At 35.1% G+C, this 12,213-nt stretch overlaps 3 protein-coding genes across 3 annotated transcripts; all 3 read left to right on the top strand.

Annotated features, from left to right (window-relative positions):
* The first annotated feature begins 945 nt into the window (after positions 1-945).
* Positions 946-3,342, top strand: LOC147553498 (uncharacterized). Its single transcript, XM_086672574.1, has 4 exons — positions 946-1,189; positions 1,466-1,665; positions 2,265-2,494; positions 2,923-3,342. Exons 1-4 carry the CDS (start codon positions 1,098-1,100, stop codon positions 3,199-3,201), a joined length of 801 nt encoding a protein of 266 aa, XP_086528700.1. The 5' UTR covers positions 946-1,097; the 3' UTR covers positions 3,202-3,342.
* A 3,822-nt stretch (positions 3,343-7,164) lies between these two features.
* On the top strand, positions 7,165-7,764 carry LOC147553497 (F-box protein SKIP27-like). The gene is made up of 2 exons (XM_086668711.1): positions 7,165-7,455; positions 7,564-7,764. The coding sequence occupies exons 1-2, from the start codon at positions 7,165-7,167 to the stop codon at positions 7,762-7,764; spliced, it is 492 nt and encodes a 163-aa protein (XP_086524837.1).
* Positions 7,765-10,596: 2,832 nt separating this feature from the next.
* On the top strand, positions 10,597-11,612 carry LOC147553496 (RING-H2 finger protein ATL8-like). The gene has a single exon (XM_086665469.1). The coding sequence runs from the start codon at positions 10,700-10,702 to the stop codon at positions 11,261-11,263; it is 564 nt and encodes a 187-aa protein (XP_086521595.1). The 5' UTR covers positions 10,597-10,699; the 3' UTR covers positions 11,264-11,612.
* The last annotated feature ends 601 nt before the right edge of the window (positions 11,613-12,213 follow it).

Genomic DNA, 12,213 nt, shown 5'->3' with positions numbered 1-12,213 from the left:
AGAAAGAAATAACTATTTTTGAAATTTTCGTAAAAAAAAAATAGGTTTCAAGAAATTTCAGTTATCGGAAAAAATCAGGTTTCATGAAATTTCAGTTACCTATAGACAATATTTGGATGTGATTTTGTTTTTAGGATATTATTCATGAATTTGAAGGATATTATTTTGATTAGGATCTATTTACCTTGTAAATAGTGGTTATTATTTATTACTATTGGGCGATTAATTTGAGAATAAGCTCTTCTTGAATGCAAATATTTGTGTTAATGAATAGTCCCATGTGAATAAATGGAATGTGGATCTTTTACTTAGATGAGCTAGCTTTAGCGATACTATTATGAGGTTTTCATTTCAATCTCACCTTGAAGGAATCCTATGAAGTTTAAAGCATTTTATAAATATCGTTGCATAGAGATGTGCAATAATAAATCTTTGGAAATAATATAAAGGGGCCATGAGATCCTAAGTAATTTAGGATGATCATATTTTACACATAAATATTAGTCATTTTTAAGTTAGAAATATTTTGATACTAATACGAAGAGAATTTATATTTCTAACTGAAATGTTGTTCTTTCTCCCCTTCACATTGTTGTAGTTAGTATATTCTTTCTCCTCTCTATCCCTACTCTCTCTGCCCGCAACAAAAGAGTCCTCGACAAAGTAGGGATGAGAGAAAGGGATTTTAGAATTGGGGGCATATGCAAATTACCTTTTTTAAGAATTAATAGTGTTTGTAGCAATAACTAGTAAAATGGTGTATACTTGCAAAATGACCGATGTCCCAATACATCCAGCAGATTTCCCTATACCACCTACCTAACAAAATTGAGAACCAATGTGATGGAATTGGCTTAGATGAATGCCACCTTGTCCAAAAAGAAAAAGATTTGATCTTGGCAGCAATTTTGGTCTTTATATTAATCCCGAATCATTATCATGTTTAGCATTAATGAGGATAAGCAAGAAAATCATCAAACTTTTATTCTCCCATTAAAGCACAATACCCTCTCTCTCTTTTCTTCTTCTAGGCTTCAAGTTCCAGAGTTTCATTCCAATTGGCAATTGCTGTTCAGAGTCTAGTTTGCAATTTGATAATGGTGAATAGAGCAAAAAAAGTTTTGTTAACTTCAAATGGTGATGAAATTTCTCAAAACATAGCTTACCAATTAGCAAAGAGTGGTTGCAGGTTTGAACTTTCTACTAATTTTTTCATGGGTTTTGATTTGAAAAGTGCTACGAACAAGAAAAAGTAAGCAGACTCTAGACAAAAATCTTGTGTGGATCTGTGATTCGTGTTTCCCATGATTTTACTACACGGAATCCCGAATCACGGCAAGTCACATAAGATTTCTGCCCAAAGGTTCTCTAGTTTTTCTTGTTCCCTAGCATTAGTTTATTATTGATTTTTGTGGGGTTTTGATTTCTTTTCTTTATGGGGCTTTGTTTGGTTATTTGTTATTAGGTTAGTGTTAATGGGAGATGAAAGCTCCCTTCAAACTGTTGCAGATAAGATATCTGACTCACTGAAGGGAATTTCTAAGGTTGAAGTGGTTGGATTGGATTTTGAGTCATCTGAGGAAGTAGCCTTTGACGAGGGAGTAGAAAAGGGTTGGAGACTTTTGGGGAATTTTGATGCTCTTCTTCATTGTTATGCCTATGAAGGTACATATTTCCCACTAGTTTTCTTGATTTCCCTAAGCAAATAAGAAAAACGATAGAAAGGTCTGAGAAAAAAATAGACTTACCCCGTAGTAAATGAGAAATAACTCTCCATCGAGAGAGTGAAAACGTCTATCAAGAGAGTGACAATTAACAACAGAATGGTTTCGTTTAAGGTTTCGTCTTGCGTTGATGCATATTTTATAAATTAAAATTCGAACTTTGGTGTCCCTACTAGAGAGACATATATGTTACCACCCAATCAAATGAACTTTACATGTGGATTTTGAGAAGACTAACTTGTTTTATCTGAAATTTGAAACGTAAACAGTAATTTGTAAAGCATTGATCGTTGATTTAGACAGTTTATTGTAAAAACGACTAACCTTCGTTTTTTGTGCAATCAACTTGATTTGAAATGAAACATCTTTAACTTTACCTTTGATTCCTAAAAATCCACTATGAAAATTAGTCGCGTATCAAATAATGTTTTTCTTATTGTTCGAGCAACGACTTTTAAACAATAAGTCATGAGGAAAGGATATTTTAATGGCAATGTCAAGTTCAGCTTGTATCCTCTTACTTTTTGTTATCTGGAACAGGGAAGATGCAAAACCCTCTGAATTTGAGTGAAGATGAATTCAAGAAAATTGTGAAAGTTAACTTAATGTCGGCATGGTTTCTACTAAAAGCTGTTGGTAAAAGGATGAGAGACTTCAAAACGGGTGGATCAATCGTGTTTTTAACGACTTTCATGGGCTCGGAGAGAGGGCTTTATCCAGGATCTGCTGCATATGCTTCTTGCTTGGCTGCTGTTCAACAGTTAGTCAGGGTAACCCAAAATCGCTAACATTGCTTTTAGCTTACAAATAAATACATATAGTTTAGTACGACCGAACATCACTATAGTCTATAGGAATCACTTATCCTGTTTTTTATATTTATTTCTAATGTATTCTTCTTAAGATATACGGAGTAGATTGTATTGTCACTTAAAGATTGGAAAGGAAGTATTCGTCTTGTTACAAAATCGCATCACCTAGTAACTTAAGTAGACGTTGATGAACACATTGAACTTCCATTCTGCGGACGGTCGACCTAATAATCCGTCATGAAAGCCCTATGTGAGGCTCGATGTGGCTAGGGCTAGAGGAAACCCTCTCGTTGCTTGACGTTCTTCGTTGTTCAACACCCTCCCTTAAATTCTCAATGCTCTATCTCGTTCTTGATTAATACTTACTTTCACCATTACAATTTCAGGTTTCAGCTTTAGATATTGGAAAACACCAGATAAGAGTTAACGCGATTGCTCGTGGTTTGCACTTAAAAGACGAGTATGTATCATCAATAGGGAGGGAGAAGGCAGAGAAAAAAACGAAAGAAGTCATGCCACTCCTAAGATGGCTTGATGTGAAGAATGACCTTACATCGATTGTTATATACTTGATTAGTGACGAATCTCGCTTTATGACTGGAACCACCATATTTGCAGATGGAGCTCAGTCTTTGGTAGCACCTCGGATGCGATCTTTCATGTGATTTTAAGGTATCGCTCTTAAAATCATCTACACGTATTCAGAGTTGGATATTTGTTTTGAATTCACACAAGATTACTACTATATGTTAAGAACTTTGAATTGATTCATTAATAAAGATGGACTAAAATTTGTATTGTTCAAATGCAATTGAATTGGTTGGCTGAATACCTTGAATCACAGCAATCCACATATGATTTCGGCCCCCAGTCTGCCTTATTTTTCTTGTTCCCTAACATTCGAGAGAAAGAGAAATTTCAAGTAGGATACAAAAAATCTTGGTAATCTTCCACTCCATAACTATCAAAGCTCTTCCAAGTGATAATACCTAAAGCAAATGCCATTAATACAATAGCAAACCAACCCATAAAAACCATTTCTTTGTCTCCATTTTTCCACCCACCACCACCATCACCACAAACTGCATCTCTCTCTTTTACCTTCCAACCACCACCAACCACCACTTCATCTGTCCTTACTTTCTCTCCACCACCACCACCATAAGAAGATGAACAAAAAGATGATGATCTCACTTCACTACCTTGAATCAAAACAGAAGAAGAACACCCACTACAAAAAATCTTATGATGCTCACTACTTGCACTATCTAAAGCATCTAGTAAGTTTCTCCCCTTCAACCTACCGGTCTCGATCGCTTTCTTTCGCTCTCTAAGTATCTCCAACACTGCTAAATCATTAGTCCTTACCTTCCATTCCTCTTCTTGACCATCCTCTAAAGTGGGAGACTTTAGTTGTTGTTTCTTTTGTTGCAGAGAAGTTACTAAAGTTCTTGGTGAATTGAAATCAAAGTACTGATGAAGAATGTCAAATGAGGAAGAAGATTTCTTAAATACTTCATTATCAACATCTGAAAATGGTTTGGGGAACTTGGAATTTGAAACCCAATCTTGGTTTAACCTCTTGAGTTGGTGGAGAAGTTCTTCAAAACTACCATTATCATCAACTTCGTCATCATTGGGAACATGGGTTTTATTCATGTTGATTTGTAGAAAGGGGATAAGTGATTTGGGATAATTGAAATGGAGATTTATGGGGTTAGTTTTGATTTCAAAAAGTGGGGGGTTTAAGGAGAAAAAAGGGGAATATGAACTGCCCACGTTAGACTGTTATGGCTTATTTGATTCTGCAACAAAAACCATCCTGTCTTCTGAGTTTCTCTCTCTACCCTTTGGGCTTCATCATGTACACACATGGTGATGGTATCGGATGAGTTTTGAAAACCTTGTAAAATCTTGGCAAATGATATTCTTTGAAATCAAACATCTCATATAAAAATGACAATTGGTACAAAAAAAAAATGTCAGATGTGACCTGTTCTAATTGGACTTGCCAGGTAGAGGGAAAAACAATGTGACAAATGAGAGTTGGTCACGTCAACATTCGGGATGTATTTGGATATCCCAAATAGTGTGACTTTATTTAATTATAGTTTATTCTTCTTGTTTAAGGGTGAATAAAATTTTCAATGAGGCTGACACCATATTGAAAACAATATCAATACAAGTCAATGTTGACCCTCTATTACGAAAATCTGGTTAGTTGATTCTTTTGTCTTTCACTTTTGGTGTTGAGCATCACTATTGAATAATTTTTAGGGAAATTTAGCATTACTCCTACACGTAAATGTCTCACTAGGGATATCTTTTTTCAATAAGTAATTAGTGAAACACAATCTTTTTGTGCAAAGTAGGGAAATAACCATGCCTTCATTATAGTTTTTTTTGTTCCTCTCATATCCCTCCCGCTGTCATGACACTCCAACTTAGATCTATCCATGAATTCATATTTTGTAAGTTCAATTACTAATTTCTCTTTTGACTATTTGATTTTTTCGTTCACTTCATCATTGCATCATTGCAATTTGCACATGCATTCTTTGAATGCAGACAAGTTATAGTTAATAGAAAGAACAACAGAGATCAAGAAGTTTTCTTCAAAATTTGTTACATTAGAAAAAATCAGTTTTAACCTAAAACAATGAACATTGAATTTAAAAATTTTGTTTATAATTTTACGATATTTATGGGTTGAATTGTTGTGGTTTAATAATTTTAAATGTTACAAAAATGTCGTTAGTAAGTAGAGAAAAATGTGGACATGAGAGAAGAAAAATATAGGTATGAGAAATGATGATTCGTCGATGGTAGTAATAATGAAGGAATACAAGATCGGAAAAAAAAGACGGAATAAACAATAAACATAGGGTTATTTTTGTACTTTTAACACCACAAAAAGGGGGTATCCCTAGTTTTCAATTAAAAGAGGGGCATCCCTAATTGGACATTAGTGGATAGGAGGTAATGCTAAATTCCCCAAATTTTTATCTTGGATGTTACAATTATTAAGGGAGTCGAAAATTAATATTGGGTTTAGACAAAAATAATTATGATCAGACTCACGTTATAGATTTTTCTCTAAATTTCACACACTCAAAAGCCATTTTTGTCGTCAACAGTTGGTGGCCCAAGTGGTTCCAAGGTGTTGACATAAACTCCAGAAATCCCTGGAGGTCTCAGGTTCGAATCACCAGAGAAGGTGAAATCTTTGGTTATTTGAATCGAGGTTATTAGGGTGTAAATAATGTTGTTGTGTTTTAGGCCATGTCTTGTTGGGCTATAGGCCCGATTCTGTTAGTCTTTGAGTGGACGGTTATCGAGCTTATCACATCTATGATGTATCAGGTGCCAAATGTAAAGACATATGTAGATCGTAGTCGACTTCCAAAAAAAAAAAGCCATTTTTGTCTAGGCTAGGCTTAGATTTCAATTTTCCCTATCACTTACGTTCTATGTTATAGTTGTGTTGTTACATTTAGTATCTGTGATTATTTTGTGAGAAATTTGGAAGTTGTTTGTCAGTCTTAACTTTTTTAACTATGGTATAAAATGTTTCCATAGTAAAGTTTGTAAACCACAAAACTAAGTGATATATTTGTCTACACTAGAGTAACATTGGTTCCCCTGAGAAAGGATATATTTATGCGTTAACGTATACAAATTAATCGCAAAATCTCATTCATCTCTTTTTTAAAGACAATTGAGTATCTCTCTCTAAATCACGTCCGTCCTTGGTCAATTGGTCATGAACCTAAAATGGGTCGCATATCAGTCTTCTTTCTACTCAAAAGCCGTTTTTGTCTAGGCTCGCCTTGGATTTCAATTTTCCCTATAATTTACGTTCTATGTTATAGTTTTGCTGTTACAGTCAATATCTTTGTTTATTTTGTGAGAAATTTAAAAGTTGTTTGTCAGTCTTCACTTTTTTGACTGTGTTATAAAATGTTTCTATAGTAAAGTCCGTAAACCACAAAACAAATGATATATTGGTCTACATTCTAGAGTATCATGGATTCCCCTGAGAAAATATTTATTTATGCGTTAACATATTCAAGCTAATCGCAAAATCTCAATTATCTCTTTTTAAAAGACAATGGAGTATCTCTCTCTAAATCATGTCAGTCTATGGTCTATGGTCAATCGGTCATTAACCTAGGATGGTCCGCGTATCAGCCTTCTTTCTAATACAATATGCACCTCCAGAACATATCATTGTTGACCCGTGGTTATCCTTTGGGGCCTGTCCAACATCTATGATATCTTCATTTAAACGCCCTCCAAATTTCTGACCCGTACCCCATTGATTAAAAGACCCGAGTAAATCAGCAGGTCGTACCGGATCAAAGGCTTGGCCCGCGACCCGAATAAGAACCGGGAAAAAGTTTCCCGCCATCTTCTGATCAACTGTGCTTAGACCGTTTTAGTTTCAACTTGAAAAATTAGAAATTCTGTTTTTTTTAGAAGTAACAACAACTTTCTATATCTTTAGAAATCAGGGTCTCTAGCTTCTTATAAAAGAAGAGTTGGAAAATTGTTTTGAAAGTGAATTTCCATAGAGAGGAAGTGAATTTCTACAGAGAGAGAGAGAGTCAGAGAGAACACTTTCTGCAATGAGGAGTCTAAAAACTTCAACTTGTAATGATGGATCAGATGAAGAATTTGTAGCAGCCATTGTTGTTCCTCCACCTACTGCTCCTTCTAAGAAAAGGGTTTATGAGAATTCTCACTTCAAAACTCCAGGAAAGAAGAAGAGACTTATTAATTCTTCAAATACTAACATTAAATATGAATCTCTCCTTGAAGAAACTTTACCCCAAGACATTTTGATTAAGATAATAAGCTGTGTAAACCACGAAGATCTCGATCAACTTTTCCACGTCTCCAGCAAAATTAGAGAAGCTGTAAGTTTTTAACACTCAAAACTCAATTTACTTTATTCATCTTTTTCTTTTTATCTGGTTTATGTTTCTGAATTCTGATTTGTAATTGTTTTTTTGCTCATATTTCAGAGTCTAATTGCCAAGCATATTCACTTTGCATTCAAAACCCCATCATCAAAAGCTAGTACAACTTTAGAAGTATTTACCCAAGGTTCGAAAGAGTTCGAAAGCATTCAAGTAATACCCAGAGCTCCAAAAAGAGATAGAACGTCTTTCAAGTCAAGAATCAGTGGGAGGAAGTTATCTCCGATTACTATTGCGTTCTACTAACCAAGAAATTGACTAAAACTGGATTTTTCTTTCTGGAATCAGTAGTTGAGATATAATAATAGTCTAGTAGTGGTAGTAGTTTGTGTATCTAACCCAATCTCATTGTTTCAATAAGTAGTTATTTTATGTTGTTTAATCTGTATACTATATTATCGTCTTGTTTCTTTTAAACAATGATAATATCCTTCTGAAATTTTTCAGAGATTAACAGTCAGTATTTTAACTAAAATTTCTTAAATGAAAAAACAGAAGGTTAGTACTCTGTTTTTAAATTTCAGATACAAATTGTATCTTTAACTAATAAAATAAGAAAGAGGATAAATAACAGAAATTATATTAGTTAGAACCGAGGCGAGTGATCTCTTTCCTTAAGACAATAATTCGCCATGTTTATTGTACCAACAGTATAGGCGATTTGTCTCCCAGGATACAACGGATTACCTTTTCGGATCGGAGGTACTTAGATCTGAAAACTCTTTCGAACGTCAGTAAGTATTGAAAACTCTTGAATGCCTTAAACTCTCTTAATTCGAAGTGTATTTTGAAGTCAGGTTTCATGGCTTATTTAAAGGTGAGAGGTGACTGTTTGTTAACAGTCACATTTGGAGGGAAAAGTCACAACCCTCTTGAAGAAAGGAGGTACTGATCCACGGGTTTAATCTGGTCCGTCGGATGTAGATTTAAAATCTTGTCCGTCGGATTGCCTTTGGTATTTAAATAAAACAAAGGCTTCTATGCTCCTAGCGACGATGCGCACGTGCAAAGTGCGTGCGAGCGCCTCTAAAGCGCCCAATGCGCCCTAAACGCCCACGCGCGTGCGTGGTTTGCGTGGTGCAAACCACGCAAATCATTGGACCTTTATTTCATTCATACTATAGTATGGGAGAGCAGCTTATTATAAACCCTACATATTCCTTTAACTTACCCGATATGGGACTTTCCTTAAATATTTCACATATTTCCATATTTAAACCCAAACTTCGAAAATTAATATCTTATTCATACGGAATCGGTTTTGAGCAAACCAAAGCTTGAAATTCAAGCCCTCGACGAGACGAACGCAACGGTACGTTATTTGAGTTATTTCGACAAAGGAAACCTTGTCAAAAGGGCAAAAAATGCTCCTGCTGGAAAGTCGATTCCAACATTTTATACTAAATCACTGGCATTGACTTTGTTGTGATTTTAATCTAATAGAATACGTTACATAAGGAGGATCGAAAATAGGAGATCCGGCGGTCAAGATAAGTTGCAGAAATAATATACGTGTGTAACACGTGTATGTACGTGACGGGTCGAGGAGACGAGATCCGACGATCAAGAAGAGTTCAGAATATTGAAGATATTTGAAGATATATTGAAGATATATTGAAGATATGTGAAGATTTAGTTTCTTATATTCAGAATATCTCTTGTAACTATCTAATGGTAATATTAGATAGATTTTGTATTATTTCCTAGTTTAGTAATTAGGAACTAGGAAACCCTAAACCCTAAGTCATCTATAATAGGAGAGGGTTCTAGGATTCAAACTCATCGAGTTATGTTTGACCAATGTAACCGATCAACCCACATACAATTGTATGTGGTGATTATTAATAAATAATTATTTCTCCGTGGATGTAGGTCTTGAGTATTCGACCGAACCACGTTAAATTATCGTGTCATTAATTTAATGTATTTCTCCGATTATTCTATAATCGTGAATTTAACATAATCTGTTTATCTTGTGAGAAATATGAACACTTGTGTTGCCTAGCTAACTTGCACACTCAAAAGCCTCTAGTAAGCTTCTTCTTCTCTCCAACTTACCCGTCTGGATTTCTTTCTTCTCTAAGTAGCTCCATCACTACTAAATCATTAGTCCTCATATGAAGTGAAATTTCATTCATTTTCGTCTTTCACTTTTTTGCGCCTGATCATCCCCGTCGAATAATTTTTGCCTTGTAGCTAATGCAACTATAAAGGGAGTCCATAGTGCTCGAGCTTAGGTGGAAATAGTTATGATCAACTGCAACGAGTGATATATATATATATATATATATATATATATATATATATATATATATATATATATATATATTTTCATACCAGTAAAGTCCATAAACCACAAAATGAGTTATATATGATATTCCATACTAGTGTGTCAATGGTTCCTTATGGCAATGGATTTTAAAGATTTAGCTTTTTTTATTCCACATTTATACTAATTAACGTATATAAACTAAATACCAAATACTGCTTTTGTTGTTCAATAGACACATGTTCTACCTAATCAAGCACAACTTAGGGTTATATGCAATTGAATATTTTATCCTCTAAATTATGTTTGTCTACCCTCAATTGTTTGCCTCAAATGGTTGAAGGATGGGTCCTGTTCTTTTATAAAAGTTTTTTTTTAGAGTTAATTCCTATATGGCCCCCAACTTTGTGACCAGCTTCCTTTATGGCTCCTTTTTTTTCGTAAATTCAAATATGACCCCCTATTTTCAGGTAAATGTCATTACTGCCCTTCTTAATTCTAAATTTAAAACATTAAAAAAAAAAATTATTTCCACCTCATCTCTCTCTCTCTCTCCACCTCATCTCTCTCTCTCTCCACCTCATCTCTCCCTACACCTCACCCCTCTTTCTCTCTCTCCAATTCACCTCTCTCTCTCTCTCCAACTCACCTCTCTCTCTCTCCAACTCACCCCTTTCTTCTCCGGCAAGGTGGTCGGCCGAAAAATTTTCCGGCCGGCCACCTTCAAACCTAAAAAAAATCTCTCTCCTCTCTCTCTCTAAATTTTTTTTTTTTTTTTAAATCTCTCCACTCTCTCTCTTTCTCTAAAACTCCGGCGAAGGGGGTTTCCCTTCGCCGGAGAATCTGTTCACGAACAGAAAAAGAAACTCTCACTCACTCATCTTTCTCTCTCTACTCTTTCTTTGTTTACTGATGACTTCTTCACCATTAATTCGACCTGGAATTTTCAACACTTCTACAACAACAACGGCAGAATCACCATCATCAGCATCACCAATTATAGTAGAATCAAATTTCGTTGTTATTCTAGCTGCTCTATTATGTGCCCTAATTTGTGTAATCGGACTAGTTGCTGTTGCTCGATGCGCATGGTTACGCCGTAATTCTACTACTACTAGTACTAATTCAAGAACAGGAATCAATTCATCATCATCATCATCTCAAACAGTAGGAGCAGCAAATAAAGGACTTAAAAAGAAGATACTTAGATCATTACCGAAACTGAGTTTCAATGATTCAATGAAACAAAAACTAATCGATTGTGCTATTTGTTTAACTGGATTTGTTAATGGAGATGAGATCCGTGTTTTGCCTCAATGTAATCATGGTTTTCATGTGAGTTGTATTGATACTTGGCTTGGTTCTCACTCTTCTTGTCCTTCTTGTCGTCAGATTCTTGTTATTTCTAGATGTCAAAAGTGTGGTGGATTTCCGGCTAATAATTCCGGTGGTGAGTTGAATCTGAAATTCAGATGAGCACTTAACTGAACTTGAGTAATTCTTTGTCTCTGAATGCAATGTTTTTTCAAATTCAATGATTTTTCTTTTGATTAGTGGAAAACTGTTGAATACTGAGTTTAGCTAACTTCATAAATTTTAAGTTTTTGGAGAATGTAGGGTTGAATTTTAGGGTTTATTTTATTTGGGTTTTAGGGTTTCTCTGTGGAGATGGAGCAAGAAAGTCAGGAAAGGAAATTGATGAAATTAGTTATCCAATTCATACCTTCTGTGCAAACAATTGTGGGTTCTTTGGAACTGTTTCAACTAACAATTTATAGTACCTGAGAAGAATAATGATAAACCCATGACCCAAAACCATATCCGATCATGGAGGATCAGGGAACTACTGATATAAGTGGCCGGCCGTTTTAGAGAGAGAGAGAGTGGAGAGATTTAAAAAAAAAAAAATTAGAGAGAGAGGAGAGAGAATTTTTTTTTTTTTTAGGTTTGAAGGTGGCCGTCCGGAAAATTTTCCGGCCAACCACCTTGCCGGAGAAGAAAGGGGTGAGTTGGAGAGAGAGAGGTGAGTTGGAGAGAGAGAGAGGGGTGAGGTGGAAATAAATTTTTTTTAATGTTTTAAATTTAGAATTAAGAAGGGTAGTAATGACATTTACCTGAAAATAGGGGGTCATATTTGAATTTACGAAAAAAATGGGGCCATAAAGGAAGCTGGTCACAAAGTAGGGGGCCATATAGGAATTAACTCTTTTTTTTATAAAAGTTGTACCTCCGCAATACCATAGAATTATGCACTTGGACAATATCCAACATTCTAAATTGTTGGCCCATGGTTACTCTATCGGGCCTATCCAAATCCATGATCTTACCTAGGAGATTAGGAATTTACATACTTTTATTTAGCCCGCTCGAAATTTCAGACCCGAATCCATGGATTAGAGGATAGAAAGTTGTAGAAAACCGGGTCA

This window comes from Eschscholzia californica, unplaced genomic scaffold (genome assembly GCF_041429995.1).
Source record: "Eschscholzia californica isolate CP2 unplaced genomic scaffold, dmEscCali1.0.p SCAF_3, whole genome shotgun sequence".
In the NCBI taxonomy this organism is placed as follows: Eukaryota; Viridiplantae; Streptophyta; class Magnoliopsida; order Ranunculales; family Papaveraceae; genus Eschscholzia; species Eschscholzia californica.
The sequence above is the reverse complement of the archived record's forward strand: the minus strand, read 5'-3'. Positions and strand labels throughout refer to the sequence as shown.

Coding starts and splice junctions, on each gene's coding strand:
- LOC147553498 (XM_086672574.1), top strand. CDS start 1,098: ATGGTGAATAGAGCAAAAAAAGTTTTGTTAACTTCAAATGGTGATGAA. Junction 1,190..1,465: donor TTAGCAAAGAGTGGTTGCAG/GTTTGAACTTTC, acceptor ATTTGTTATTAG/GTTAGTGTTAATGGGAGATG. Junction 2,495..2,922: donor CTGTTCAACAGTTAGTCAGG/GTAACCCAAAAT, acceptor TTACAATTTCAG/GTTTCAGCTTTAGATATTGG.
- LOC147553497 (XM_086668711.1), top strand. CDS start 7,165: ATGAGGAGTCTAAAAACTTCAACTTGTAATGATGGATCAGATGAAGAA. Junction 7,456..7,563: donor CCAGCAAAATTAGAGAAGCT/GTAAGTTTTTAA, acceptor CTCATATTTCAG/AGTCTAATTGCCAAGCATAT.
- LOC147553496 (XM_086665469.1), top strand. CDS start 10,700: ATGACTTCTTCACCATTAATTCGACCTGGAATTTTCAACACTTCTACA.